The sequence below is a fragment of the Aspergillus wentii genome (assembly GCF_001890725.1).
Source record: "Aspergillus wentii DTO 134E9 unplaced genomic scaffold ASPWEscaffold_4, whole genome shotgun sequence".
Taxonomy (NCBI): Eukaryota; Fungi; Ascomycota; class Eurotiomycetes; order Eurotiales; family Aspergillaceae; genus Aspergillus; species Aspergillus wentii.
Genome location: NW_024467835.1, coordinates 1309508 through 1336641, shown reverse-complemented (window position 1 = coordinate 1336641; position 27134 = coordinate 1309508). Strand labels below are relative to the sequence as shown.

Sequence of the window (27134 nt, the reverse complement as noted above, 5' to 3'; positions counted from 1 at the left end):
TGGTATGCGCTGGGCGAGCGGCATAAGCCTCAGCATCGATGAGCCCAAAAGATAGGGCCAATGCGGTCCATGCCGGCATAACCGAATGAAATAAATATTTGAAATAAAGCTAATGTCGATAGATGCGGTCATAATGGAGACATATGTTGTTGTATTTTTATTGATAAGTTTCATTCTTCCTGCCTTTTTTCATACACCGATAGGAGAACGCCAGATTTGCAACAGACATATCGAAAAAGATCAACCCATGAATGAATACGTCCCAAAGGCCAGACCCCAAAGACATGCACTGTCTTGTCAAACAATAACGTGAAACTGTACAGCCATAGCAATTGACAAGGCAGAGGTAAAAAAAGAAAAAAAGGGCCTCGAGACTAGGAAATAACGGAAAAAGAAAGAGCAACCAGCCATATATAATTTAAACATTCACCTTCTTGGCCTCCTTCTCAGCAAGTTTGGCCAACTCTTCGAACACCTTGCTGAAGTCCTCATCGTCGTCATCAGCGTCCTTCTTCTTGCCCTTTGCGGCCGACTTGGGAACAACCATGGTCACACTTGTAGGGCGCTTGGTTGCAGCGGAGTTACCGAGCTCAGCTCTGGATGTGACAAAAACGTAGGGGATGCCGTGGTCTTCGCACAGAATGGGGATGTGGGAGATGACATCCATGGGCGAGATATCAGCAGCGAGGATAACAACACCATTGGGGAGACCGGGGGCGGCGTTGGGGGCAGGGACAGGCGATTTCCGGAGAGCCTTGACGACTTCCTTAACACCACGCTTAAGGCACTTGTTGACGGCAGCTACAAGTAGAAAAAGAAGCAGTCGTCAGTATCAAATAGACCGAGTTTTACTGGAGTATCATAGATCGACGGAAGATGGACACAATCATCAAAACCCATAGAAGATTTCACCCTCTCACGAGCCGATGGGACTGTGTCTGAGGAAGAAAAAGCAAGCGATTGCGATTCGAATCCTTACCTTTCTTGACGCTCTTCAAGACCTTCTTTGCGTTCTTGTCCTCGACCAAAGGATTGGCGAATGGCACAACTGCGCCAACGGGGCGGGCGGCGTCGACTTCCATCTCAACATCTCCATTGGCAGGAGTCTCCGAGGCGACAGCCTGGTCAATGCCATCCAAGACCTTGCTGGTAAGCTCCTGCTCTACAGCATCGGCGAGCACAGTCTTGTCCTTCTTCTCCTTCTTGTCCTTGCTGCTCTTGCGGACTCCATCCTTCTCCGAGCGCTTCTCCTTCTTCTCGCGCTTGTCCTTCTTCTCGGTCTTGTCCTTGCCCATTTTGACTGTAGGTCTCACGCGGTGAGTCTGAGTGGTTGGGGGAAGAAGGGGTGGGCGTGAGGGGGAATTAATTCGTTCGTGATGGAGTAAATCTTTCGAAGCCCGCAAAAAATCGAAATCATTTCAAAATTTCGGCCCTAATCCGTTTTGGGAATGCGAGCTCGAAGTGTGGTGCGGCTGACTCAGCGGATTGCCCCAATCGGGATTCTCGACGGCCCTTGGGAAAACAAGCAGCGATCATTGTTGCTCTTGCTATTATCATCGTCGATGAGCTTGTCGAACTCGCTCATCCCCTTCCCTGTCGGTAGAAGGGAAGGCTTCCTTTTCGGGAGAGCGTGGAATATTAAATTGACTTTTGCTTCTTTGGTTTTGAGCTGATCGCCAGAGTAAGTGCTTGACGGATGAATCTCCAAAGGACGTCGCGAAGACTAATCTGCTTCAGATGAGTTCAAGGAGGAACTCACGACTCTCAGTTGGGTCTTTAGTGGGGAGCCCTCCTCCCTCATCGATTTTAGGGGGTCAAAATAATACCTTGCGACAGTCCATGCGGCCACCTCAACCTCCGAAGCCTGGTTAGTCCACGATACTTGCACCTCGAATTGACTATTGGGATCCTGACTAGTTTTTTTGCAGATACGGAGAAGGATGAGCTTCGAGTGCAAGTCAATACTTTGAGATATGAACTCGAGAACTTTAAACAGGAGCGGGATTTGATGGTACTCCGCCATGAAAAGGAGCTTCGGGACTCACAATTGAAGGCAGATGCGGACTTTAGAAAATTTCAGGTTTGTCCTTGGCATGTCTGAATCCATGCCCAAAAACTGACTATTACGTTCCAGGCCGCCGAGTCTGCTAGTCATCGCGCCACCCACAAGAGCGAGGCTCTCGCGAAAGAGCTGAAGGAGGCCCAAGATCAAGCACTGAACGAAAAAGTCGATCTCGAACGGAAGATTAGAAGTCTTCAGGACCAAAATCAGAATTTGCAGGAGGAGGTTAGCGATACACAGGCACAACTGTCCGACCAGGAAAGACAACAAAAGTATCAGGTCAACGAGCTAGAAACGATCCGATCATCCCTTCAGAAGACCCTCGAGGAACTTCATAACGATATTCAAAATGTACGGAACGATTTACAGACCACTCAAGAGAAATTGGTCCAACGACAAAGTGATGTCGCCAGTCTAGAGACAGAAAATATACGCCTAAAAGCTGAGGGAAGTGATGCTGAAACATTGGCTGTGTTGAAAAGAGAGCTATCGGACCAGGTGAATCATATGAGGAACTTGGAGTCCACAAACCGGGAGCAGTCTGCAGAGCTTCGCCATCTACGCAAGATACAGAAAAATGTCGAGGTGGTGGAAGAACAGAAAAAGTCATTGGAGAACCAGCTTCAGTTGATGAAAGAGGTTGAGTCTGAATTGGGAACTGTTCAGATTCAAAAGCAGATGCTTGAAGACGAAAGGACATCGTGGACAAGTTTGTTACAGGACAATGACCAGTCAGCAGACATTGACTCTCCGGAGGCTGTTGTAAAAGCGCTTTTACAGGAGCAGATCGAGAAGGCCACTCTTGTCGACAATATGGGAAAGATTGAAGCGCAGTTTTTGGAGAAAGACGAAACGATCAAAAATCTGGAGACCGAAAGAACTCAAATGCGACAAGAAATGGAAAAGCTTCGGACTGCAGGAGCTGCTGCTGCTGCCGGAGGAGGGGCAGTCGACGGCCGGATCAAGGCCCGGCTGGAACGCCAACGTGCTCTTGCCATCAAGGAAGTTGAATACCTACGTGCGCAGGTGAAGATGTTCGATGCGGAAGAGGAGACCATGAATGCGGAAGAAGGCCAGTTTGACCAACAAAAGTCCGAGCAAATCGCGAATCTGGAGAAGATAATTGATGAATATCGCGTGGAGCTTGAAAAGGCCCATGAAGAGCTTTCAAAGCGTGAAGCCACGCAACAGGAGGAGTCGCAGCCTCGAGGGGTCAAACGGCCCCTCTCACCACCTGCAGAAAGCGAAGCAGAGCATGAACGTCTCTCTGTTCTGTCCCGCAAGAACAGAACATTGCAGGAATCTCTGTCTAAATCCGAGCAAGGAACAGAACTTCTTCGTCGCGAACTCAAGGCCATGAAATCGCAACTCAGATCGCTTCAGGCTAAATCACGCACCCGCGTTCTCGAACTGCGCGACAACCCCACTGCTCAGGCAGAGAATCTCAAAATGTCCACCATAACCACTCTCAGGGCCGAGAACCGTGATCTGCTCGCCCAGCTGCATGGCAGCCAGGCAGATGTCAAGGTTGTCCCTGTTAGTGCCCTGGAGAGCATGAAGTTGGACATCAGCGACATGGAGCGGTCGGTTGCCGACAAGGAGAAGCGCATGCGTCGTCTGAAGGAGATCTGGACTGCCAAGTCGTCCGAATTTCGCGAGGCAGTCGCTTCGCTGCTTGGTTACAAGCTGGATTTCCTCCCCAACGGTCGAGTACGGGTCACTTCCATGTTTCACCTCTCACCTGCCTATCGCCATGGTGATGGAGATGCGTCCGACTCCCAGGGTCCAGGCAGCATGGGCAATGGAGAGGAGAACTCGATCATCTTCGACGGAGAGAACGGCACTATGAAGATCTCCGGTGGCCCTAACAGTCTTTTTGCCATGGAGATTAAACATCTGATTAAATTCTGGGTCGAGGAACGGAAAGACATTCCCTGTTTCTTGGCTGCCATGACGTTGGACTTTTTCGACAAGACCACAAGGGCTGCGAGGATGTGAGCCTTTCTCCCTCTTTCTTATTTCTTTCTGTATGATTCCCCGGCACTGGTGTCATTTGTGCTATGTTTTCCGTTCTCGATTTCCGTGTACTGTAACGATGATATATGTGAGAAACCATGTTTGTGTGCAGAATATAGTCATATATCAACTCTTTTCATATGTTGTATATATGTCATTCCCTCCAGTCTTTAATCTACAGGCACTGCCATTTCCTGATAGGTCGTTCGTCCATGGCCTAGCAAATCCGGCTTGTAAAATATATAATATCAGCTTCACTCACTAAACATTTTATATGAAAACAAATCAACCCTCCCTGGTCGACCAGAGGGGTTAAATGTGATATTTATGGGATAGATTTATTTAAATAGAAAGCTGATCTTTTGAATCATGTATAGAGGTGCTATGGTACAGTTGTGCAAGGCCCTATCCAGGGGAGGTTCGTACTGAAATGTCAACAAAGCTAGACTCATGTCATAGTAATAAAAAGTGATCTAATCAGTTTGCAGTGATTTTTAGTGACTTCCTATTCTGATTCTCACGTATTTTTTTGCTCTATATAGTGTACATTAACTATATGTTCGCACAGTTATTGATTTTGACCTATTCAGCTGGGAAGGCCATGATCAAGGTACGTAGGTAGTTAGATCATCGAAATCCTGTCAGTTTTGCCTTACTATCACCACTTGTAGCTAAAATGCATCTAATATCGAATCACAGAATCAGAACCAGAGCAATAAATACTGTATCATCACTGCGCGCTGTCCGCGCAGTATCTGTTGCCACAAACCCAGAGAATGGAAGGGGAGTGGGTTGGAGTATTCGAGTTGAACTGATAATCTGAGCATCGGATTGAGCAGCCCATAAGCGACCTTAAGAAAAAACACCTACCCTCATTTACCTGCTAATCCGCTCTTCTGAATCGCCCCCATCGTTTCATCCAAAAAGCATTGGTATCATCAATGTGACTGTTCATTCTAGTAGGCCGCAGCAGAGAGAGGGAGTTACGACTATTGGTCGGAGCCAGAAGAGGGAGTGAAGCGGACAAAAGAGAGAGAGAGGAGATAGATGCAGAAGGGGAAAAGAAGAGAGACCGAAGCAGCTATCTACAACAAGAAGGGGAGCGCTGCAAATTGAGCTATCAAAGTAATTTTACCATCTCTGTCTTCCCCTGCGCCAGTGCAAGTTGACGAGGAGTGAGCCCTTCTCCGTCTGCTAGATCTGTCCGCGCACCTCGCTGTAACATATATCGGACAAAGTCTTGTTGATCATGCTGGACTGCAACATGCAGCGCTGTACCAATTATATCTCTTGGGTCGTCATCATCATACAGGTCATGTCGGAAGACCTGGTTGATGTCGGCACCGTGTTCGAGCAGTATAGTAGCAGCATTAATGCGGCCGCACTCCGCAGCACCCTTGAGGGCGTTTGAGCTCTGGACGTTTGCACCGTGTTGAAGGAGGAGGTTCACAATTTCCAATGAAGGAAGTGATGCGGCGCGCGCCAGGACAGAGTCGAAGGGGATCCAGTATATATCATTTGCGTCCGCGCCCTTGCTTAGCAGGAACCGCACCATCTCTACGTCTTGTCGCTGGATTGCGACTGTGAGCGGAGACCCAATTTTGTCCATTGGATGGTTGACAGGCAGACCGAAGTCCATGAGTGTTTGGAAGGCGGCTGGTTTAGATGCCTGTACGGTGCGCAGGACCACTAAGTCGGGGAGCACGGCTGACTGCCATTCTTCGGGAATCTCACGGTCTTCGATATCGATCGTCGGGTTCCACGGGTCGGTCGATTGTTGGCATTGCGGGAGATTGGTGAAGAAGTAGCGGAGAATATTGGAATGGCCGTTCTCGGCGGCGGTTGCTATCGCAAGCCTCAGAGGCGGGATAGTCCTTTTGTCGATGCCAGCTGTGGTGTATAGCTGAGGAGCATACGTTTTCACACTGGAGAGCGAGCCTTGGGCGCATGCTTTGAGGAGCGAGCGCCCAGCTGAGTGGATGGAAGCTGCTGTTATGTTAGTATAGTGATCACGGTAGGAGGAGATGACGAGCACTCACGTATGGTCATTTCTGAAACCCTGATCATTTCTGAGGGAGAAATGAAGAGGTTATTCTTAGATTAGTTGATATCTAGAGTATTAGAGATGATGTTGTTTTAGAGAAGTCGTTGTCTAGAAAAGGTGATCCTCATTGCGCTTGCCAAGATAAAACTGCGCCCTCACCACAGGTTGAACCCAGCCTCTCTGGACTGCAGATTGTAGGCTGTACAGATGCCGTCTCCCATTGCTTTTAGAAAGTGATAAGCAGAGGATGAGGATCTGCGTAGTTGACATAATAAAGGGTAAGATGGATGAGTAAGAATCATTCTGCAGAAGATGCAGGAACAAGGCTGCTATTACTCTCCATGTACTCTATAACCCTAAAAGATATTCTCGTCAATCAATTCCAAAAAAGATAACAATAAAAGTATTCCTCTGACTGCGACTGTCTAGTTCTAGTCACCAAGATGTCTGTTTAGCAAGAGCTGAGCCATTTTCGACAAACTGCCCCCAAGAACGAAGCAAGGTATCATTCTTGATCGCCCTTTTTCTATACTCATTGAGTATGCGTTTTGGTTATCTTCAGGATGCCTTGCAACGCGTGCTTGATTAGTGCTTATAAGATCATCTCAAAGCTCTTTCAGTGAGGTGATTGTTAGAAGAGTAGATATCTCAAGCAGCTATAAGAAGAGGGCTTTGTATGCTAAGACTGAGACGACCCTCGCCACTGATAAGCATGGCCCAGATGCCCAATCCTTCTACAAGACCGTCGAGGAGAAGATCCTTAACCACAACAAAGTCAAGATCAATGTGGATGATAAAAACTAGGGCTTTGCTGTGTGAGAAGAGAGGGGATGCCCTTTGGTTGTTCTTGTCATTTGTTCCATCTTTTGTAGTGCGCTTTTGTCTCCGAGTCTTGTATATATGATTCTTGGTTTCTAGGAGAAAGTGCCTGATTGTTCTTGTTATTTGTTTTCTTTGTGCTGCGCTTTTGGCTGTTATGTACATATATTCTTGCTTTCTGGATAAAATTAGAAGGGGAAGAATAAGTTCTTCGGAAAGAATTGAAAACTGAAAAATCAAGATGGTGTTTTGAGTAGAAAACCGTTAGCTGCTAAGATATTAGAAAAGACGTTTTATATATCTTCAATGGCCCCCATCGGAGTGAGAGCTGTTAGAGTCCATAGGGAGATCAACACAACCAGTGTAGTCTAGGCATGAAGCTATCAAGTTGGCGTCACAGTAGCCTTCAGGTTGTAGACTCAAAGAAGTCCCATTTGGTTAAATATCACCGTGTAGCAGACGCTGCCGCCCTGAAAAAAAGGGCGAATCCATCTGGCAGAATGCTTGTAAACTAGTCCTGGTCCTGTGATGACGAGGAAACATGGCCTGATATATTCATACCGAAATGGTAGAATGAAGCTAACTACGATGCATGTTTCTCTCTGGCGATCTATTACTCCTGGCCAATAGAAGGCTAACTACTGTATACACTAGACTGATGCAGTGGGAAATGGCTGATCCCAGAATTGGTATTTAGTACCGATAAGACTCCACAACTTCAATCACCAGCCTTAAAAATAAAAAAAAAGGGCAAAGAAGAAGAAAAAAGAAATTGTATTTACAGAACAATCACTATGCTTGTTTTATCCTGACAGCATGGCCAAAGTTCAGATTATGACAGAGAAAAAGTGGGAAGGGGGATGGACAGTATCGAGATGGGGAAAAGAAAAAAAAAAATGATCCTATCAAACCAAGAAGACATTGGCATAAACACAGAAAAGAGCAAAACTGCACAAGAGAAAGGAACAAAAAGAAAACATAATGATACCTTCCTACCCGGATAGTACATAAATGCAAGCAAATTTTGGCATCATCGGGCGGCATGGGGGGGGTGGAATATAACACTGAGGAAATTAAATGATTGCATCACAGGGTGGGAGTAGTTGGTGGCTAAGGAAGGGAATGGGAGGTGGTCTTTTCTAATTCGTAATATAGTCCAAGGTAGATAGAAAACCTTTGTACTTGGAGGGCTCATAGATTTGCAAATGACTCTATCAGATAAGGCCAAAGCCTCACCTAAGACGAGACATACTTCCCTCCAACGAGCTTTCGCACAGTAGGCACTTGGTTCCATGTGGCAGATGGCAGAGTGTTTTGGGTTCCAGAGTCGTCGTCGGCAAAAGGATCAGACTTTTGAGGGGATTCCGCGCGGTCAGAAGCTGCACTGATTCCTAGTCGGGGTCCAGTGCCAGCAGTTTGAACCTCAAACTTGGCGTCAACCTTGCCCTTCCGTGGCCCGCTGCTGGATGTTGAGAACCGAACCAAGAACTTGCCATCCCCTCCGGTCTTAAGCTCAAGTTCGGGGATCTTCCAGATTACGGCAGATTGCTTGCGACGGAATGTGGCCCCAGCGTTAGGGTACATAACTGCACTCGTAGCGTGAGCGACTTCGCCAGAGTCTTCACGGGGGGTTGTGTCCAGGTTCACTGTCAGAACCAGGTTCTTGAGAATCACCGATTCCACAGGGACAGTAGATGCGAACGATGGGTCCAAGGAATAAAAGACAATAGCGCTTGCTTGGAACTCTTCCAGATTCCACACTGGCTTAAAGATGACGGGACAGTAGGCTGAACTATTCGTGGGGTCGAGATGCACTTGATATTTAAAGGCCACCGTGGGCGAGGGACGAGAAATACTGGGAAGAAGAATAGTGTATTCACCCCTCTTCTCGTCTGCCTGAGCCGGGGCCTCATGCACAAAGTGGGGGTTTGCAGCAACCTTCTCGAGCACTTGGAAATTATCCAAACGAACACGAAGTTTATCGACCGCAGAGTCAGGGGTTTGGTTATATGCCAGCGCAAGCTCTCCAACGACAGATGACTTTGTCAATGCACCCTCCGAAAACCATGCACTGACAGTCTCTATGATCGACGCATTCAGACCAGCCTCATGTAGGTCAGAGTGCAGAGCCGGCCCTGTTATGCTACTGAGAGTATGCGACGAACGGATAGAGGTAGTATCCGACAGAGCGTGGTCATCGGTGGCAGTACTAGGAGAAGTAACATGCTTGGCGAGCAGACCTGGTGAGGCTGGCGAAGGTGCATCAGACCCAGAGGGAAGAGATGGGATTTCATGGCCCGGCGCAGGGACATTCGGAATGAAGACAGTGTTCCGGACGTCACGGCGACCACGAATAGTGCCCGCATTCCGTCTAACCCCAGTCTGCTGAGCCCGCATTCGCAAAGTGCTGGCCATGTCATCCATTGCCTGCTTAGCTTGATCTTCATCTTCAAAAATTGGCTGGTCACGGATGGTTAGATTCATGCCGGACTCTTCCAAGCCGGCAGCTTCTCTCTCAGCTCGTGTGATCTCGTCAATAGTCTGTGGCCGTTCTGTGAAACCTTCGGAGTCGACAGCACGGGGCTATACGATCAGTCAGTTATTGAGTTTCTACGTAAACGGCTGTATTATAACTTACTTCATTGGCAGGAGCAGTTGAAAGACCAGGCCCAACGAGCGTCTCCAACGGTGCTGCTCCATTTGTAGCAGCTGGCTGAGGCTCTGGACTGGATGATATCGCATTAAGACCTTCACGGTCCCGTGATTCGCTCAGATTCCGGCCAGTGCTGGGGCTGTCCTGTGAAGTAAGAGCGGTACCCGGGCGTTCCTGGCCAGAAGGTGGTGATTCAGGAATTTGCATTTCACGGGATGAATCCCCTCTCTTAAAGGAAGCAAATGGGCTGCGGTGCTTTTTTTCGGAGCCAAAGGCGCCTCCGGGTTGTACAATGCTCTTTCTTCTGTTCATGACCGTACCTAGGCGCTTCAGGCCTCCCAGAGTTGTGTTGCGAGGCTGTGGCTCAGGTGCTATTACAAATAGAAGTGAGCATTTATTCACGGAAGGATGGGAATGTAACAAAGCTTCTCTTACCAGGAGGCGTCCTGACAGGACCCGAATTCTCCGAGCGTTGACTAGCAGCATCGTCCTGGATGCGGGGTGGGGGCGCAAGAGGTGCAGGTGCAGGCGCAGGAGACGAAGTTTCCTGTCGAGATATTTCCTGTCGTGAAGCAACAGGTCTTCCGCCATTGATCTTGGCAGCAAATGTCTTGATTTCATCTGCGGTCTCGACATTGAGAAGCACATTCAAACAACTTTCGGCTGCCTGACGGCAACGCTCTACCTGATCCGCTTCATGTGTGCCATACTGAGTAAGAACGTCCCGAAGATGGTTGAGTCGGCCCTCATCAGCTGCCTGAAGCTGCTCATACACAAACGGGGCCCTCGATTCCCATTGCTGAGCGACCTCTTGCGCGGCGCTGACAGCGATAGCTAGCTTGTCCGCTCCTTTCGGGCCCTTTTCTTTAGCCTTGTCTACCTTCTTCTGAGACGTTTCCATGTTCTTGGCCAGTCCAGCGAGGTCGCTCTGGATACCGGGCATTGACGACAGTTCGCGGTTCTTGGTGTTGTATTCTCTCAGAGGACGCTCAACATCCTCATCGATTTTCTGTGCAAAGGTCTCGTGTGACGTAGCGACCGTTTCAGTCGAGCTGACGATGCGCTGCCATGGCAGCTGAAATATCCTTTTTCAGACAATCAGTCTCATAAAATTCCACAGTATGAATTAAATATCCCGAGGTATTGCCAGCTTACCCGAGCGCGGCCGCATTTTCTAATTGGGGGCGATGCGCCAGTTTCCGCAAGCCTTGCGCGTACAGTTCCTCAACCCGACGCCGTTCCTGTCGCAAAGATCGGACAAGTCAGCTTTCTATGATGCGATGAAACTATGCAGCGAGTAAATAGGTGGAATAATAATTGATGTGTCGTACCTGGAGCCAGTCCGCAATGTCCGAGTTGATTTTGTTGATGAGACGAATGCGATCATTGAGCACAGTACTGGCTTGGCTGGGCTGCAAAGAGGCCTAATTGACGGGAAAATCACAAACTGTCAGTCATGGTTGCTCGCTATTTCTTGAGACACCAAAGAGAAGAAAATATGGAGTCGAGCCAATCATACCAGCAAAGCTGGATACTCCTGCCGTGAGAGCTCCATAACTACTCATAGGTCACGCTGTGGAAAGGAGAGTCCGCGAGTCGCATAATAGGAAATAAGGATAACCGGTGAGAAAGTCAAGGATCGAACGAGCGATTGAGCAGCGTAGTAACGAATAGAAACAGCCCTCCGAACAAACAGAGCCGATGACGCTGGGGAGGACGGAGGGAAGAGGACGTAATGATGGATGATGCTGGATGTGATGACGATGGCGGGTTGGCAGCCGGAAGAACCACGGAGGAGTTGGTCCGAGCGTACGGTACGGTTCGGTTCGGTTAGGTAAGGTATGGTAAAGCAAGGGTGCTTCCAGGCCAGGGCAGGGTCTAATGTTACGTACGGGCGTGTAATGACAGGGGCGCTAGCCGGATAGGGGAAGGGATACGTCACATGGTCACGTCGATTATTGTGTTCCTCATCTACGAAAACGTCCAAGACAATGCGATTCAGACGGAATAGGGCTTCGAATTCAGGAGAGAAGACTTGTTGACTTCGTTTCCGACAGATCGTATAAGGGGGTATTGTTGATTGGCGATAGCTGATCATGGCTGATTGGAAGAAAACTCTGGGCTTCACGGATAGACTGACAGCCACCCAGTCCTTGTAAGTCTACAGCGAAAGACCATGGCTTCAAGTAGCTAGAAGCTCTATTAATTCTATCCTCATAGAACTTCAGCCTATCAACGGGCCTCATCCTCTGCAGCGTTTGCGGAAGCTCAATCGCAAGCGAGGAGATTCGAGAATGAGGCTTACGATAAAGCTACATCTAAGGTCAGCTCCTCCAGATGACACCCTCTCATCAACCTCTTACTGATTAGGAACTTGGCAGGAAGAATATGAGCGCATGATACAGGATGCTATTGACGCTGCAGAAGCCACAGGCTCGGTAGCGCCGGTGATCAGTAGTCCCGATCAGTTGCGTGATGACCCAGAAGAATCATGGACTGGAGGTGAAGACATTGGCCAATATAGATCATGTCTGCCTCATTTTGACGGGATTCATTCCACCATCTATAAGTCAAAACGGGAAGACGGGGCTCTGGTAGCAGTGAAAGTCACCATACCACATCTCATGACAGCACCACACGACGCCGAACGTGAGGTTCGGCTTTTGAGAGAAGCTGCTAGTGCACATATGATACCTCTCCTGGAGACATTCAAGCTTTCTGGAGGACGACTCATTCTCGTGTTCCCATTTATGAAGTATAACTTTGAACAATTGCTTCGTGGGGACATGGTCACTGCTGGGCAGACCAGGTCTCATTTGCGTGATATGTTCAGTGCTCTGTCTCATCTCCATACGTTGGGTATCATTCACCGAGATATAAAACCATCAAACATTCTCATGAACTCTCCCGAAGGCCCTGCGTATCTAGCAGACTTTGGAATTGGATGGAAAGAAGGAGACGCGGGGTCTGAACCCTTTGATCAAAAGATCACTGATGTGGGAACTACCTGTTATCGACCACCGGAGATATTGTTTGGATTAAAAGAATATGGAACAACATTCGATCTCTGGGCAGCTGGCTGTGTTGTTGCGGAAGCTGTGGCCGTAGGTCATAAACAACTGTTTGACTCGGGGCCTCTTGGAAGCGACCTGTCTCTGATCCAATCCATCTTTCACGCTCTGGGGACTCCAGATGAGCATATGTGGCCTGTGAGTAATCCCATTTTCTCTTGCTTTCCCCTCCAGTCAGGTCAATATATTGATATGCTGTCCAGGAAACCAAGAAACTTCCAGATTGGGGTAAGGTGGAATTTTATAAATTCCCCGCCAAGCCCTGGGATGAAATCCTCAAGGGAGCTTCTTCCAAAGGCCGTGATTTGGTGAGCAAGCTGGTTTGCTATGAGAGCAGTCAGAGGATGTCGGCTGCAGAGGTACGAAACGCGAACACTACTCCTTTACCTTTCTAACCTGCCACAGGCCCTGAACCATCCATATTTCTCTGCACCCTGAGAACAAATTGATATTGATATCATCCTGCCCTGCATCAGGTGCATAGTCCGAAATCTTGCATGAGAGCAAGAAACTAATTTGCGTTGTTGCGGTGAATCTAGATATCCGCCGGTGTTTCAGATAGGCGCTGGCTGCAGGACAGCAACTTTAGGGGGCAAGCCTTGTGATTCCCGGCCCTCCATGCATGATTAATATCCAATTATGACTCGAGAAAGGGAATTGGGGATCAGTTCGGTCTGCCTCGGACGGCTCGAATTATGATTGTGACCATGCCTGATCATATCTCTCTACTAATTAGCACGTCGAAACCAGGGGAGACGACTCAATATTGGATCAACCATACAAATTATGACTGAAGAAGACTATTATTAGAGAGAGGCAAAAAAAAAAAAAAAAAAACTCTTCTGTTTCAACCAGAGATGTTCTGATCTTGGGTCCTAATTATTTCCCCGGGCCATGAACTGATCTGTCTGCATAAATTGTGCCTGCGGAAGAGGCCGCGAGAGGTTCAGCACCAATTGGGCCGTGACTGGCCGACCCTGAAATTAGGACGAGAACGAGCAAAGCCAATCCCATCGTTTGCACGGGTGGTTCCCCTGGAGAGAAAGGTGCTTTTCATTTTATTTCCCGAGCAGGAGACGCTAGGATGGGCCGGAGGAGTGATATGCAGACCCGATATCCATCTTAATCACCGACTTCAATGTCTGCCTATTATCCTCTTCATTTATCATTAATCAATTTATTCTCCTCGCGTAGAGATTTATTCGATGAAAAAGAATAAAATAATTAGAAAAAAAAGGAGAAATCCCAAATCTGCATCCCTGCATGCAGCATCCATGGAACTGGGTGTTCCTCGTGCTTGCATTGGCCGGCACGGTCCCTCGTGCCACGGGTGACCGTTACAAAACCAGGCACAGGCACACTCTCAGCCAATCAGCGCTTTGTTGTCCAGTGATCCCCCCTAAATCAGGCTAGCGCCACCCGGAAAATACCCGCAGATACTGGCTGCTGATTGGCTGATTTAGCCTTTTGTTCTCTTTTTGTTCACTGCTTTTTGGGCGCCTTTCCCGATCGGGCAGGTTCCCCTCCGTGCCCAGTGCCCTTTCTGCTTCTCCAAGACGACATCGCAAACTCTCGTTCTCCTCTTTCTTTCCTCTCTCTCTCTTCTTTTCTGCTTCATCTGCTTGTTCGTGGGGATCCCACGCTTTAGTGTCCTTTTCGTTCTTTTTTTGTTTCTGTTTGAATTCTCGCGGCCTGGTTGTCCTTCTTTTACCGACTTGCGCCGGCTGTATAGTTTCCATTCCTTTTATCTCCCACACACTCTTTAAACGCGCTTGCGCTCGCTGCGCTTCGGAACGCACCCCCTATTGAGAAAAGCCAAAAAAGAAAGAAAGAAGCCGAGACAAAAAAGAAATAGGATCGTCCGATATTGAACGATTCGAGATTCGCATTCGAATCCTTGTTAGGGCTAGTTCCTATCCGCTCATTCCTCGCTGCATACTACCCTGTGCTTTGATAGTTGAATCACTTTCGCCCTATCCGATCTTGTACGACTGCTGGAATATATGACATTGGCTCAGTCGATCTGAGTGTCTTTGAATTGGAGGATCAGATAGATTCTAGATTCCCTTTCGACCTTGAATCATGGGACACGCCCATAGACATCGTGGCCATGGCGCAGGTCATCAGAAGCGCGACAACAACAATCCCCTGAACGTGGTTTATGTGACAGCCCCTGCCGACTTCGAGGGTGAAATTGGTGGTTATTTGACGAATATTCAAGACAACACCCCGACCCAGACCAAAGAGGCCAACGTAGGTGTTGGTGCTGCTGTGCAAGCAACCCAGACCAAACAGGCCAACGTGGGTGTTGGCGGTGCTGTGCGAGCATCTCAGACATCTTCCTCGCAGGAGGAGACAGCGACGCAGCAGGCGAATGTGCAAACCACCCAGCAAGAGCAGACTCAGGCGACTAGCACCAAAGAGCAGGCTCAGATTACCACCGAAGCGCCCCTGACAACTGCGACTGCCGCTGCGACGACAAAACAGACTGCCAACACCGCTGCCAACAATATCGATGAGAATGCTACCAATGTGCCATTGACTACCTTCTCGACTGCTACATCTGAGACAGGATCTGATGCGACAGCGACTACTCCCACCCTGCAGAACAATGCCGAATCAAACTCCGGCTCTTCGTCTTCCTCAAACTCGTCTGGTTCGCCCTCTGCGACCCCTGTATCTGCGGGTGGATCCGAGGCGCTCAGTGGAGGTGCAAAGGCAGGAATCGCAATTGGTGCTATACTAGGAGTTGGTTTGGTCGCAGTTTTGATCTTCTTTTTGGTCCGTAAGAAGAAGCAAGGCCAGAAGCTGGAAGAGGAAGAAAACGAAAAGGTTTGGGGAAACCATGGCTCAATGCCTCCAGGACCTACTCCCCTTCCTCCGCCGCCAATGCCCATGGTATCCGAGCCAGAGCCAAAGGTTTCCTCTACAGAGCCCCCTCAACTCAATGTTCGTCCAATCACACAATTCGCTCCCGATCTCACTCCGTCTCAGAGCAGTGTACTCTCTCTCGGTGCTGGTGGTGTTGGTCCTGGTGCTGGGTCAAGTGAAGGCGCGTTGCGCAATCTCACCGGTAACACGCCGCCCCAGACACCGCAATCAAGTATCAGCAACCCCAATCCATTCCACGACCCTGTCAATCCCTTTGGCAACCAGGCTGAGGCTGCTTCTCCGATCGCCCCTTCTGCTGTCCCAGGTCCTGCAAACACTGCAGCGCACTCGACGCCAGATTTAACCCACAATGACTCTGCTATCGGTGTTGCTGTTGCTGGCGCTGCGGTAGCAGGGGCTGCTGGTGGTGTTGCCGCTGCATCGGCTTCCAAGGAGAAAGCTCTGCCAAATCGACCTGAAAGTGCGCAATCACGATCGCCATCCCCACATGTTCCCACGGCACCAAGCCCTGTAAGCGCTATTAGCGATGATGCTGTGGCTGCCGCTCCGGTTGTCCCAACCGCGGGAGCAGCTGGACCCAGTCCCGGCCCAACCAACGTTCATCGGGTGCAGTTGGACTTTGCTCCTTCAATGGACGATGAGTTGGATCTCCGTGTGGGACAGCTGGTCAGAATGCTCCATGAATACGACGATGGCTGGGTAAGACCTCTATTTTCTTTCCTTTATGTGCGCCCTGCTAACAACCGTCATTAACAGGCTTTGTGTATCCGACTCGATCGTTCTCAGCAAGGTGTGGTCCCCAGGTCTTGCCTCTCTGCCGCGCCTGTGAAACCACGAACTCGACCACCTCCTGGAGCCGGCCCCGGCCCGCGAGGTCCACCTATGGGGCCTAATGGCCGTATGGTTGCTGCGCCTGGGCCCGGACGGTTCTACCCCGGTGATAGTCGACCCATGCCTCCAGTCCACCCTGGTTACACTGCCCCCCCGCAGCCGCAACCTTATCAACCGCGTCCCATGCCCCCTGCACAGTTTCCAGCTGCCCCCCGATCGTTTTCCCCAGGACCGAGTGGCCGACCCATGCCTCCACGATGTATGAGCCCTGGACCATATGGGCCACCGGGAATGCAGAGGCCCGACATGGCCCCCGCCAACCGGAGACGCAGCAACAGTGCTGGGGGTGCTCTCAGATACGGACCTCCTGGCCCGATGATGCCACCTCCATCAACCCAGCTTCCCGCTATTCCCAATCTTTCGTCGAACGGTCAGATTCCGAGAAAACCTGTCGGCAACAGTTACGATTTTTAAATCAAGCAATTTGCAATGCGCAGCTATGACCGTCCACGTTTAAAGGTCCCAATTGATAGCCATTGCCGCTGGGCGGAACGAGCCTGATGCAGCATTATCATTACATACGTCTGAGACGAATGCTCGCTTTGATTTTGCCCTTCAATTTCTTTTTCTAGCCCTCTGGCACCATTCTTTCTTTATTTTTCATCTTTTCTTCTATGGCTACGGCTCCACCATCGTGACAAGATAGGGATTCTTTCTCTTGCTCGGCTCTGCACGTCTATCTGGTTTTGTAAAATTGTTGTTCGAAGTGGACTTTGTTTATGCCAACACAAATATCCGCATGTTTTCTTTCTTCCCAACCCTTTTATTTACGTTCTTAATTTCTTTACTTCTGGTAGACACACCGAGGTATTATGCTGTTCAAGAATGTCCCTTGAAGGCCAGTCCTCCTTCATTGATACCGAGTATCTATTGTTCCTCTTTTCTCTAAAGCTGCATGCAGCAAGACAATTGATCAGAAGAAGGGCAGAGCCCGACTTAGGGATGAGCAGTTTTTTCAAGACCCCTTTTTTTCCTTCTTTAATGTTACATGTTTTATATCCCCTGTCTATTATGTCCGATTTATTTGCCATGTATGCTATGTTATGTTTCTTGATTGTGTGCCTGTGTGCAGAGTAGGGGAGGCATTGTTTACTTTCCCCATGTTTAAACTTGAGGTAACCACATGAAGATACTGAATAGATTCAAATACCCAACAAATATGATGTCAAATGCAAAAATCACACAGTAGTTTGGTTATCATATGCATATAACTGCCTCGGTTCGCTAACGCTGGTATCACAGAAGACAGGGAGAATGTACTGTCTATATACAAAAATTAGAGGGGGGAATTAAATCACCGTCATGCAGTAAAACTAAAGGTGTGGAACTTTTCCACTGGCGAGGAGAAGGTTGACAATGCTGAGGATACCCTCTCCTAGAATCAGCCCCGAGGCCAGAACAACCACTGCGGAGGATGCAGCGTCTGCCTCTTTCGCAGCCTGCTCTGGGGACTTTGCGACCGCTGCGTGACTCGTGCTTTCAGCGGCATGGGGTTCCACGGTCAAATGAACGTCAGTATCGCTGGCAACCTGGGTGGGAGGATTATGGTCTGCATGCTTGCGAGACCACCACCAAGCGATAAGACCTCCAATGGCTCTTGCCAGTGTGAAAGATGGGACGTTGAAGATGCCTACGGCGACGGCGATACCACCCGGGATCCATTCTCTCCAGGGAGCTGTGAGGCCTGGTTTCCCGCCGTTGGCGATGGGAGAGGCACCGACGATGCGAAGAACCGTCACGGCCACGAAAATCGCACCGGCGATAAGGGATGCTTCCCATGCCATTGGGGGCAGACCTTGGCCGGTAACGAGACGAGCAGTGAAGATCCATACGTATGCCGTTGGCGTTTGGAACATGGGACCGGGCACTTCGTAGACGTTGACATACATCTTGTAGACTGCTGTGGATAGAACCGCGCCAACTAGACTGCCGATCATTTGGCCGTAGAACTGGGCCTTGGGACTTGCACCCAAGAGATGGCCGGTTTTCAGGTCCTGCATCATGTCTCCGGCCTGTAGTGCCCCTGACTCGGAGACCGCTCCTGCAAGGAGGTTGGTGACAAGTGCGGTGCGGCGGGAGTACTGCGAGGCGGGAGTTGCGAGTGAAAAAATTAACTGGGTCAATTTGCTGATTCCAGAAACTGGGTTGAGATCCGTCTCGCCCAGAGCGCGAACGCCCATGACTGATAGAAGAACTGCGAGCAGAGTAGCTAGACTAGAAAGCAAAGGTGACATGACATCCCCAAAGACGAAGTGCATGCAGACAACGTTGAGTACCAAGGTTAGGGGAAGAAGAATAAGCACGGTGCGTGTAGATATGAGCTGCGATGGCGGTGCATCTTCATCGTCATCGACTTTGCCAGAAGGTTCGGTCAGTTGAGCGTGGTGCGCTGGCGACGATGACACCTCGGAAATGGGGCTTAAGGTGGAATAGCTAATGTATGAGTGACGGTTGCTGTTTTGCGACTCATTCGAAGCGAACTGACTTCCAAAGCGACTCGACAAGAATTTGGCCTTTAGCTTGGGAGCACGATGCACCAATGGTTTGGTCACCAGCCAACCTAGACTCACAATGGAGTCGGCGAGCATTATGGCCAACGATATCCAAACGATCCAAGCCTTGCTTCCATCATCCCAGCTGTCTACAGGTCCCGGAGCCCAGCCACGGCTCTTTGCCAGGGGAGACAGAATTCCCCAGCCTAGCACTGCGCCGAAGAGCATGTGCATACAGGTAGATGGGCCCATGATGATACCTTGTCCAACATATGCCGGGGATGGGTTGAGGGTCCATAACCAATTGTGCGCAAGCGAGAATCCTAAAATAGGAATGTCACGGACTTGGGGCACGAAGTAAGAGAATATAGTCTAGCTCCATCAGTATGGTTCAAGGGAAACAAATGAAACAACAATGAAGTCTCACATAAACACCGGAGACAAGGAAAGCGCCGACCAACAGGCGCATTTTTGACCTCCAATCCCTCTTCTCGTCTGTATCATATTCCGGAACATCCTTTCTCAACAGAGTGCCGGTTTCCTCGGACTCGCGCGGTAGAGCGAGTTCGCCGTCATCTCCTTCATCCTCTCGAACTCCTGCGGAATGACTGGCCCTCCCCTTTAATTTCTCATCACCGTAGTTACTCCCGTGAAGAACTCTTAGCATCAATGCGGATGCCGTTCCACTGGGAAATTTCAACTTCTCCCTAACAATCACCTCTTTTCTCAATGGGACCGCAAAGACGACGCCGAACAGGCAAACACCCAAGCTCCAGAGAACGAGTTTGCCAAACCCTAGCTTCAAAGGCCCTCCTTCTCCGGTGCCGCCATCTCCTGCTGGACCATCTTCCCCATCAGTGAGAAGGAACTCCAACGCGGGAATGACACCGACAAAACCACATCCCAACGGCATTGTTCCCACTGCCCCCGCCACCGTCTGAATAAGGACGTTTTCGATTGGAGTGAATGGAAAAGATAGGTATTTGGATAGGACCTTGAAAACAGAGAACCCAATCAATGCGGATGGCATTGCCATTGTACTAATCCATCCCGTCTGTAGGCCAAAGTAGGTATTCGAGAACGTAATCAAGGCGCCGATAATGAGTCCGACAAGGAGAGATCGAGCGGTGAAACTCTGAGCGGAGGTTTTGGGCCGTCCCATTGGAAATGTCTGTTCATATTCAGCATCATCAAGATTCATTATTCCTTCTCTTGAGCCCATGGCCGCCCTGGGTGGTGTTGAAGGCGAAGGGCCTTGGCCTGGAGGTCGGTGGTGGATACGACCCCCGCTGGAGGTATCGCCAGCCATGCTGATGGTCTGGTAGTTCATCGAACCTGATATCGACAACAACTCATTCGTCGCGATGATTTACACAAGATAGAAGGATTCAATGCTCCATGGTATAGACAGGCTGGAGGATGAGAAGGGATGGAAGTTGGAATGACTGCTGGAATGGCTTCAGCTGAAAGGCGCGTTAGTAATCCGCGGCGATAAGATACATCATCCGCCGAGGAAGACGATGATGTCAATCATTTTGATTATTCTGCTGCAAGCATTTACCCACGTGGATAAAAGTATTTTCAACTCGTAAATTATGTACCTGAGGTATTCTCAAAGAGAGTTGGCCTCTCTCCGTTTCTTTTCCAAAGATAAACAATGATGAAACAGTTGGTCTGGGTAATAGCGAGTACCCTATAATCCAGACGCCCAATGCGGCAACATGTCGGCTCCTCCACATCCGACATTTCCGACCATCAGAACAACACACTAGACAAGAATCAGACCGCATTTCTCCACGACTCAAGACGCAGTTCACGTCTCCAGAGACTCTGATGAGTCCGATCTTTCATGATGACCGCACCTTGCTTACTGTAACTTGCCCAGCACTGCCACTTCGAGGCCAAGACCGAGGTTTCATCCAATCTCTAGCGCAGCACCAGCAGCCTTGTGGATATAGAATCCGCATTTATTGGATCTTTTTAGAAAAGAGCCTCCTTAATGATGCAAGGCTCATGCCTAGATATGCATTTGTTCATCTGACGCGTACCCAAAGACTAACCAGGACACCCTCTTGAGATCTCAGAGGACCACATGGGGCCAAACACCGCCATGGAATCCACTAATTACGGCATTAGGACATCGGTTGGGATATTATTATTCAGGCTTAACAAGGCACCAGGGTATTGAGAGTCTCCAGGCTGTGTCATCTTCATCAGAGCCCCCTACGCGCGTTCAACGAGTTCAAGATGAGGTGTTCCAGGTGCTATTCTTGGGATAAAAGGGCGATGCTTCTCTTTTTTGCACGCTGTTATCCTTCTCAGACCACTGAAAAGTTGTAGAAACTCTGGTTTGATTACAAAACTCATCATGAAGAGCACCTTACTTCTGCCACTCGCCCTGATAGCTCAGGCAGCAAATTCTCTCACACTCAACCGGCGAGATGAGCCTGCCACTGTTGGCTTCAACCTGGCACGCAACAACATCATAGACCCTATACAACGAGAGCATTTTCGACAAAAGAGAGAATCGAATGCCAGCGCAGACCTTGTCAATGTGGTATGTGTTGAGTATGTTCCAATCATGTGACGATTAACTAATATCTGTCTCTTGCAGCAAGACATGAATCTCTATTATTTCAACCTAACTGTGGGCACACCTGGACAGTCAGTTTCGGTCGGCCTGGACACCGGCAGTAGCGATCTATGGGTGATATCCTCCGAGTCTACTGGTTGTATGGGCTCAAACGAGGATTGTGGGATTCTTGGCACGTATGATCTCAGCAACTCCTCCACGTCTAAGCAGCTTCATCAGAGTTTCAACATCAGCTATCTCGATGGCTCTGGGGCCACTGGAGAGTATGTGAAAGACACGTTAAAGTTCGGGGATGTGACCCTAAAAGACTTTCAGTTTGCTGTGGGGCATGAAACCGACTCGCCTCGTAAGTGATGATGTTGGGTGTACTTTGACGATTGTTCCTAAAAGCTGACAATTCTACAGAAGGAATACTGGGTATAGGATATGCCACCAAGGAAGCTAGTGACACTATGTACGATAACTTCCCACAAGCTTTGGTCAAAGCAGGCTATATCAAATCTGCGGCCTACAGCTTATGGCTGAATGATCTTAAGACGCACCAAGGCAGCATTCTTTTCGGTGGTGTGGACACTTCCAAGTACACGGGGGATCTCCAGACACTACCAATTGTGCCCACCTATGGTCAATACGGCGAGCTCGCCATCACACTCACCGGCATGTCCCTGCAGAAGGATGACTCGAACAAAACCTACGGCCCCTCTGATCTACCTGTCTATGTGGTCCTGGACTCTGGATCCACTGTGAACATTCTTCCCGATTCGATTGCCGACAGTATTTTCGAGGATGTCGGTGCCAAGTACAACTCATCGAGTGGTTACGCTACTGTTCCCTGCCGCTTGAGAGGCGAGAACTACAACCTCACCTACACCTTCTCAGGTGTTGACATCACGGTCGGCATCAGCGAACTGGTTCTGTCTCCAACTGGAGATAATCAATCGACGTGCATGCTGGGCATTGTTCACGCAGGAAAGGGCATGACCATACTTGGTGACCCGTTCCTCCGCGGCGCGTATGTGGTCTACGACCTTGCCAACAATGAAATCTCCTTGGCCAATGCCAACTTCAATCCGGGCAAAGAAAACATTCTAGAAATTGGAACAGGCGATGATTCGGTACCACAGGCCACTAAAGTAGCCTCTCCCGTCACCACTGCCGCCAATTCTGTCGGTGGGCTTGGTGTAACTTCTACCGGTACGAACACATCGGGGGTAGGTCTGACAGTCAGCAAACCGCACTTGTCCCTTGCCATACTAGCAGGAGCTGCTCTCTTTTTGGTAATCTAGCTTCGATCCGTTTGACTTGTTTCTTTTTGTTTATGCCATGACTCGGTGGACAAAGTATTCCCGTCCTTACCATACGACTGATGACTTTGATGATACCTTGGGCCCACTTTGTTAAAGTAATCCATTGCATGAGGTGTACATAGAACATTTATACAGGCTTCTGCTATATAGTCTCAATCTAGACTTCTCTATCGCATTTAACAGAAACAAAAACTGGTAAGAAAATCAAATCACAAGGTTAGAGGGTGAACCAGCAGCCCAGTCTTCGACAATCTGCTTCGTCATCCGGTTTTGATTGACTTTTGTCTTTCTCGCTGCCCAGGCCACGTGGGGGGTTACAACCAAGTTGAGGTCTTTGGTATCCTCTGCAAGCAATGGCGAATTTGCCGGATCTGCAGGCTCTTCGCGAAACACGTCCGTTGCTGCCCCCGCGATTTGATTTTCCTTTAATGCCTGGACGAGTGCCTCTTCGTCGACAACTCCTCCCCGTGATACGTTAACCAGGACAGCATGGGGCGACATAGATTCGAACTCGGGTGTTGAGATGAGATTCTTGGTGGATGAAGTGAGGGGCACGGCTAGGAAGATGACTGTGCTTTGCTTCATGACTGTCTCGAATGGCACTCGTTGATCATCGCTAAATCCATTTGACAAGTTGGGGTTACTGGAGGTTTTTCGACCAGAGATCATGACTGTCATGCCCAGAGCCCGTGCAAGCGTGGCGATTCTTTTTCCTGTCCGAATCGGTCAGTGTCTGTCATTATTCACTCCCTACTTCCAACACCTACCAACGTTTCCATTTCCCACAATCCCAACCACTTCCTCCTGGCACGTCAATGGCCTTTCGCCATCGCTATCGAGCATTCGAGCTATCGGGCTCTGCCCTGGTCTCCATTCACCAGCTCTAGTGAGCATATGCACATCAAACATTCTCCGTCGCGTCGCAAAGTACAGTCCAAGGGCATGTTCTGACACAGATTCAATATTTGCACTTGGACAATTGCTAACCACGATGCCTCGTTTCCTGCAGGCTTCCAAATCCACGCAATCGGTGCCCGTCGCCACTATCGCAATGAACTTGAGATGCGGCGATACTTCGGGGGACAATGTCACGGCGTCGAGTTTGATGTTCGCGAATGTGATAATTGTTGCATCGCGGATACGTTCATGGAGATCAGACAGCGCAGTCAGGGGGTAGATGATATTGGTATAAGTATGCGGGGCTGGAAGATCGAATTCAACGACAGAGGTGAAGTCGGCCTGAAGATGGACGATGTTGTGATGTGTTGGGGATGGCGGGCTCATTGTGATGATCTCTTTTTCCTTTTTCTATCCTTCTATAATACTAACTGTTATTCTACGCAGAAATGTCTTTGATGCTACTGTCTCGATATAAAAACGGTTTTGACTCCGCATATAGCCGTCAGCATGAAGCCCCGCTGCGCGCCTTATCGACGACATGCAGTGGGTCTGTTTGTCTTACTCCAACATGCGCAATGACTCAAGATCGAACGATTCCGGAAGCACTTTTGCGTGCTTATTTTAATATATGGATATAGAAAGATTGGATGGTTGGAAAAGCCTTATCAAATAGCTCATTACAGAATATTTTTAGGGAGGTGGCTGATGATTCTGATGATTTAAACTGAAGAAGTGCCTGTCAAGGTTTCATCAAGTTCTTGCTGGAAAATAAACCATTATCATTGATTCTTTCGGGTTGGTGTTGTTAAAGCTGCTTGATATATATCGTACTGATGAGTACAGCAAAGACATTGACCAAAATACACAATGGTAGCGCTACCAACATCTACGACTCAAGAGTCACCATCAGATCCAACAGCTCAATCAATTTCACTAAACGAAGATTCGAAGCTACCAGTATCATTTACGACCAAAATATTCTCCTCAACAGAGCTCCTCTCACAGCCATGGCTGCCGCAACTCACCGAAGTTATCAACGAAAGCTTTTTCCTACAACTACCCAACGTCAGGACTGATGCTATTAGACTACATTCAAACACCCAACTTTCCGAAGAACTAGGAGAAAACGGATTTACGGCTGTCGCCTTTTCTGACACGCATGGTGGCCAATTTCCTGGTAACGAGGTGGAAATCATCGGAACTGCCAGTGTCAAGGACTGGGTTGATGAGGGTATCTGGAGTCGATATGACAGCGAAGAACCAGAAAATGCAAGCGAAAGCAGCCCTCAAATCCAAGAGAAGTTTGCTTGTGATGGAGATCATGAAGTTGCAGTTGTCGCCATCCCACCAGGGCCAAGATATCGGAAACGAGGGATTGCAGAGAGCCTGGTCAAGGTGTGCGAACAGGAGATTCTACGCCGATTTCACAAGGAAACAGGTGACCGAAAGACAGCCAGGGCAATGGTCAAGGTCAACAAGGGAGTCAATGGTCTGTATTGGTCGAAGAAGGGGTTCACCCCGATTGGGAGTCGATGGTGCCCTAAGGGAACGTGGGGGCAGCTTCAGCCGTTCACCATGTGGGCCATGGCCAAGGATCTGTCCATAAGTGAGGTGAATTAGTCTTTGCGTATTTGAGAAATGTATTTGTGTTATTATCTATGCGATATTTTTAGTGATGGGACGAAGTATCTCGGCGAGACAACACTTCTGGTATACAACTCGTGATGGTCACGAGGACGTGACCAAGGACAGAAAATCAGCCCATAAAAACTGTCCAAAGCAGAGGCAAGTGGTCTGAAGAAAAAGTATAATTGACTAACATATGCACAGGAGTGACAGTGCGCATACTGTTAACAACGCGTGCCTTGCATGGAGTCTCCGTCGCCGTCCCTTGATTGAACATGGCATCCTGAACCCTTCCATGATCGACAGGTACATTGCCAAGATGCATCCCTACTTGAATAATTTATCCTGAGAATTCTCAATCTTCTTCAGATTAACCCAGTGAGGATGTTGCATTCCAGCAATCCTCCCATTCGGGGGATGTTTATGTTGTTGGACCTACATTCCATACTATGGCAAGGCCAATGTTGAGGTATTCCACGCAGGTACATAAATGAGCTGGATATCCAGTGGAAAAGCTCTCTCAATCAGCAGCATCTCTCTTTATCTCTGACAACTGTCCATTACATTCTTTTTGCAGTCACTCGTTGAGTCCTTTCCACAAACATCCTCACAATGTACTTCTCCAAGGTAAGACTCAGATACTCAATCCCCCATCACTATCCCATCTAACGAGATCAGCTCCTCGCCGTGGCATCTGCCTTTGCCCCCGTTGCACTCGCCTACTCTGTCGCAACCGTCGACTTTGACGCTCACGAACACTGCCCTGTTGGCAAATGGCCCACCGGCGACGCCGCTGACGAGCAAAAGCTCGTTGCCACCAAGGACACCTGCAGCAGTGCCAAGGTCAAGCACTCCTTTGACATCGACACCTACTCTTTCAGCGCCGACATCATCACCCCCGACACTCCTTTTGAATGCCAGGGCGTTGGCATCTACGCCAACGAAGACTGCGACGGAGAGCCCGATTACTTCCTGCCCTTTGACGGCAAAAAGCCTCACGTCCAGTCTCCCTGTCTCCCTGATCACTTTGACAAGTTCGTCTCTGTTAAGCTGCTTTGCCACGGTCACCACAAGCCTCACCACGGCTTCCACGGTCTGCCTAACACCCCTGGCGCTCCTCACGAGGGTGGTCACTAGATTATTATAGAGGAGGAAAAGGTCACGAGTGCTGCTATTCCTGGACAAATGATATGTATTAGCATTTGATTTTGCGTCTATCTTTAATTGCAATACCACCTAATTCTGTACTGGGACGGGTTAGTTCATTAATATAATAAAACTGATTGTATACTATGGCTGCTATTCAACATTAAAGTAGTAATGAAAGGCAATCTTTTACTCTTGGATATAGAGTACTAGTCAGAAGACAGGAAGCTTTATAAAAATACTATACCATTTTCAATAATTAACCATCATTAAAGACTACTACAGAGTAATGTTTGGGATACTGGGACTGGATGATATCAGCCACAGGGATGACAGCCAATAATGCGATGCCACGCCAGGAGGGGCAATCAGTCTACATCAGGTGTACTGGTTGCCCCTCAATAAAGACGCACCCTTTTACCATGTCCGAGTACATCTTCCCGTCCGTCGACTCTGGTCATTGATTCTTTCATTCGCTGTCCCCGATTCGAAGACATCCTAGCGAATATAAGGATGCACTCAGACGCTATCGATGACCAGCATTCCTCGTCGAGGGTGACCCATACCCAGATCATTCCAGCGAGCCTCTGCGATTTCTGTGAGAGTTTGGTGGAATCGGGTT

General features: G+C 49.0%; 11 protein-coding genes across 11 annotated transcripts; 6 read left to right on the top strand and 5 right to left on the bottom strand.

Moving 5' to 3' along the window:
* Positions 1 to 28: 28 nt before the first annotated feature.
* On the bottom strand, positions 29 to 1480 carry ASPWEDRAFT_40293 (uncharacterized protein). The gene is made up of 2 exons (XM_040835290.1): positions 980 to 1480; positions 29 to 801 (listed from the first exon to the last, which is right to left on the bottom strand). Exons 1-2 carry the CDS (start codon positions 1293 to 1295, stop codon positions 419 to 421), a joined length of 699 nt encoding a protein of 232 aa, XP_040688804.1. The 5' UTR covers positions 1296 to 1480; the 3' UTR covers positions 29 to 418.
* A 625-nt stretch (positions 1481 to 2105) lies between these two features.
* On the top strand, positions 2106 to 4544 carry ASPWEDRAFT_493057 (coiled-coil domain-containing protein MAD1). The gene has a single exon (XM_040837260.1). It carries the CDS (start codon positions 2570 to 2572, stop codon positions 4058 to 4060), a length of 1491 nt encoding a protein of 496 aa, XP_040688803.1. The 5' UTR covers positions 2106 to 2569; the 3' UTR covers positions 4061 to 4544.
* Positions 4545 to 4702: 158 nt separating this feature from the next.
* On the bottom strand, positions 4703 to 6336 carry ASPWEDRAFT_40291 (ankyrin repeat domain-containing protein). The gene is made up of 2 exons (XM_040835289.1): positions 6118 to 6336; positions 4703 to 6064 (listed from the first exon to the last, which is right to left on the bottom strand). The coding sequence occupies exons 1-2, from the start codon at positions 6125 to 6127 to the stop codon at positions 5199 to 5201; spliced, it is 876 nt and encodes a 291-aa protein (XP_040688802.1). The 5' UTR covers positions 6128 to 6336; the 3' UTR covers positions 4703 to 5198.
* Positions 6337 to 7750: 1414 nt separating this feature from the next.
* ASPWEDRAFT_40290 (uncharacterized protein) lies at positions 7751 to 11362 on the bottom strand. The gene is made up of 6 exons (XM_040835288.1): positions 11114 to 11362; positions 10926 to 11018; positions 10750 to 10835; positions 10030 to 10679; positions 9580 to 9965; positions 7751 to 9524 (listed from the first exon to the last, which is right to left on the bottom strand). Exons 1-6 carry the CDS (start codon positions 11147 to 11149, stop codon positions 8178 to 8180), a joined length of 2598 nt encoding a protein of 865 aa, XP_040688801.1. The 5' UTR covers positions 11150 to 11362; the 3' UTR covers positions 7751 to 8177.
* A 328-nt stretch (positions 11363 to 11690) lies between these two features.
* ASPWEDRAFT_27797 (putative cell division protein kinase (Ctk1)) lies at positions 11691 to 13103 on the top strand (the record flags this gene model as incomplete). The annotated part of the gene is made up of 5 exons (XM_040833044.1): positions 11691 to 11749; positions 11815 to 11917; positions 11976 to 12803; positions 12869 to 13024; positions 13071 to 13103. The coding sequence occupies 5 exons, from the start codon at positions 11691 to 11693 to the stop codon at positions 13101 to 13103; spliced, it is 1179 nt and encodes a 392-aa protein (XP_040688800.1).
* A 1644-nt stretch (positions 13104 to 14747) lies between these two features.
* ASPWEDRAFT_171952 (SH3 domain protein) lies at positions 14748 to 16862 on the top strand (the record flags this gene model as incomplete). The annotated part of the gene is made up of 2 exons (XM_040830866.1): positions 14748 to 16256; positions 16314 to 16862. 2 exons carry the CDS (start codon positions 14748 to 14750, stop codon positions 16860 to 16862), a joined length of 2058 nt encoding a protein of 685 aa, XP_040688799.1.
* A 401-nt stretch (positions 16863 to 17263) lies between these two features.
* On the bottom strand, positions 17264 to 20546 carry ASPWEDRAFT_40286 (OPT family oligopeptide transporter). Its single transcript, XM_040835287.1, has 2 exons — positions 19368 to 20546; positions 17264 to 19312 (listed from the first exon to the last, which is right to left on the bottom strand). Exons 1-2 carry the CDS (start codon positions 20247 to 20249, stop codon positions 17762 to 17764), a joined length of 2433 nt encoding a protein of 810 aa, XP_040688798.1. The 5' UTR covers positions 20250 to 20546; the 3' UTR covers positions 17264 to 17761.
* Positions 20547 to 21308: 762 nt separating this feature from the next.
* ASPWEDRAFT_27794 (pepsin-like aspartic protease) lies at positions 21309 to 22819 on the top strand (the record flags this gene model as incomplete). Its single annotated transcript, XM_040833043.1, has 3 exons — positions 21309 to 21497; positions 21555 to 21879; positions 21939 to 22819. The coding sequence occupies 3 exons, from the start codon at positions 21309 to 21311 to the stop codon at positions 22817 to 22819; spliced, it is 1395 nt and encodes a 464-aa protein (XP_040688797.1).
* Positions 22820 to 22941: 122 nt separating this feature from the next.
* ASPWEDRAFT_40283 (D-isomer specific 2-hydroxyacid dehydrogenase family protein) lies at positions 22942 to 24159 on the bottom strand. The gene is made up of 2 exons (XM_040835286.1): positions 23608 to 24159; positions 22942 to 23553 (listed from the first exon to the last, which is right to left on the bottom strand). Exons 1-2 carry the CDS (start codon positions 24122 to 24124, stop codon positions 23045 to 23047), a joined length of 1026 nt encoding a protein of 341 aa, XP_040688796.1. The 5' UTR covers positions 24125 to 24159; the 3' UTR covers positions 22942 to 23044.
* A 448-nt stretch (positions 24160 to 24607) lies between these two features.
* Positions 24608 to 25635, top strand: ASPWEDRAFT_171948 (uncharacterized protein; the record flags this gene model as incomplete). The annotated part of the gene is made up of 2 exons (XM_040830865.1): positions 24608 to 25346; positions 25571 to 25635. 2 exons carry the CDS (start codon positions 24608 to 24610, stop codon positions 25633 to 25635), a joined length of 804 nt encoding a protein of 267 aa, XP_040688795.1.
* A 1-nt stretch (position 25636) lies between these two features.
* On the top strand, positions 25637 to 26743 carry ccpA. Its single transcript, XM_040835285.1, has 2 exons — positions 25637 to 25993; positions 26045 to 26743. Exons 1-2 carry the CDS (start codon positions 25979 to 25981, stop codon positions 26501 to 26503), a joined length of 474 nt encoding a protein of 157 aa, XP_040688794.1. The 5' UTR covers positions 25637 to 25978; the 3' UTR covers positions 26504 to 26743.
* Positions 26744 to 27134: the final 391 nt, after the last annotated feature.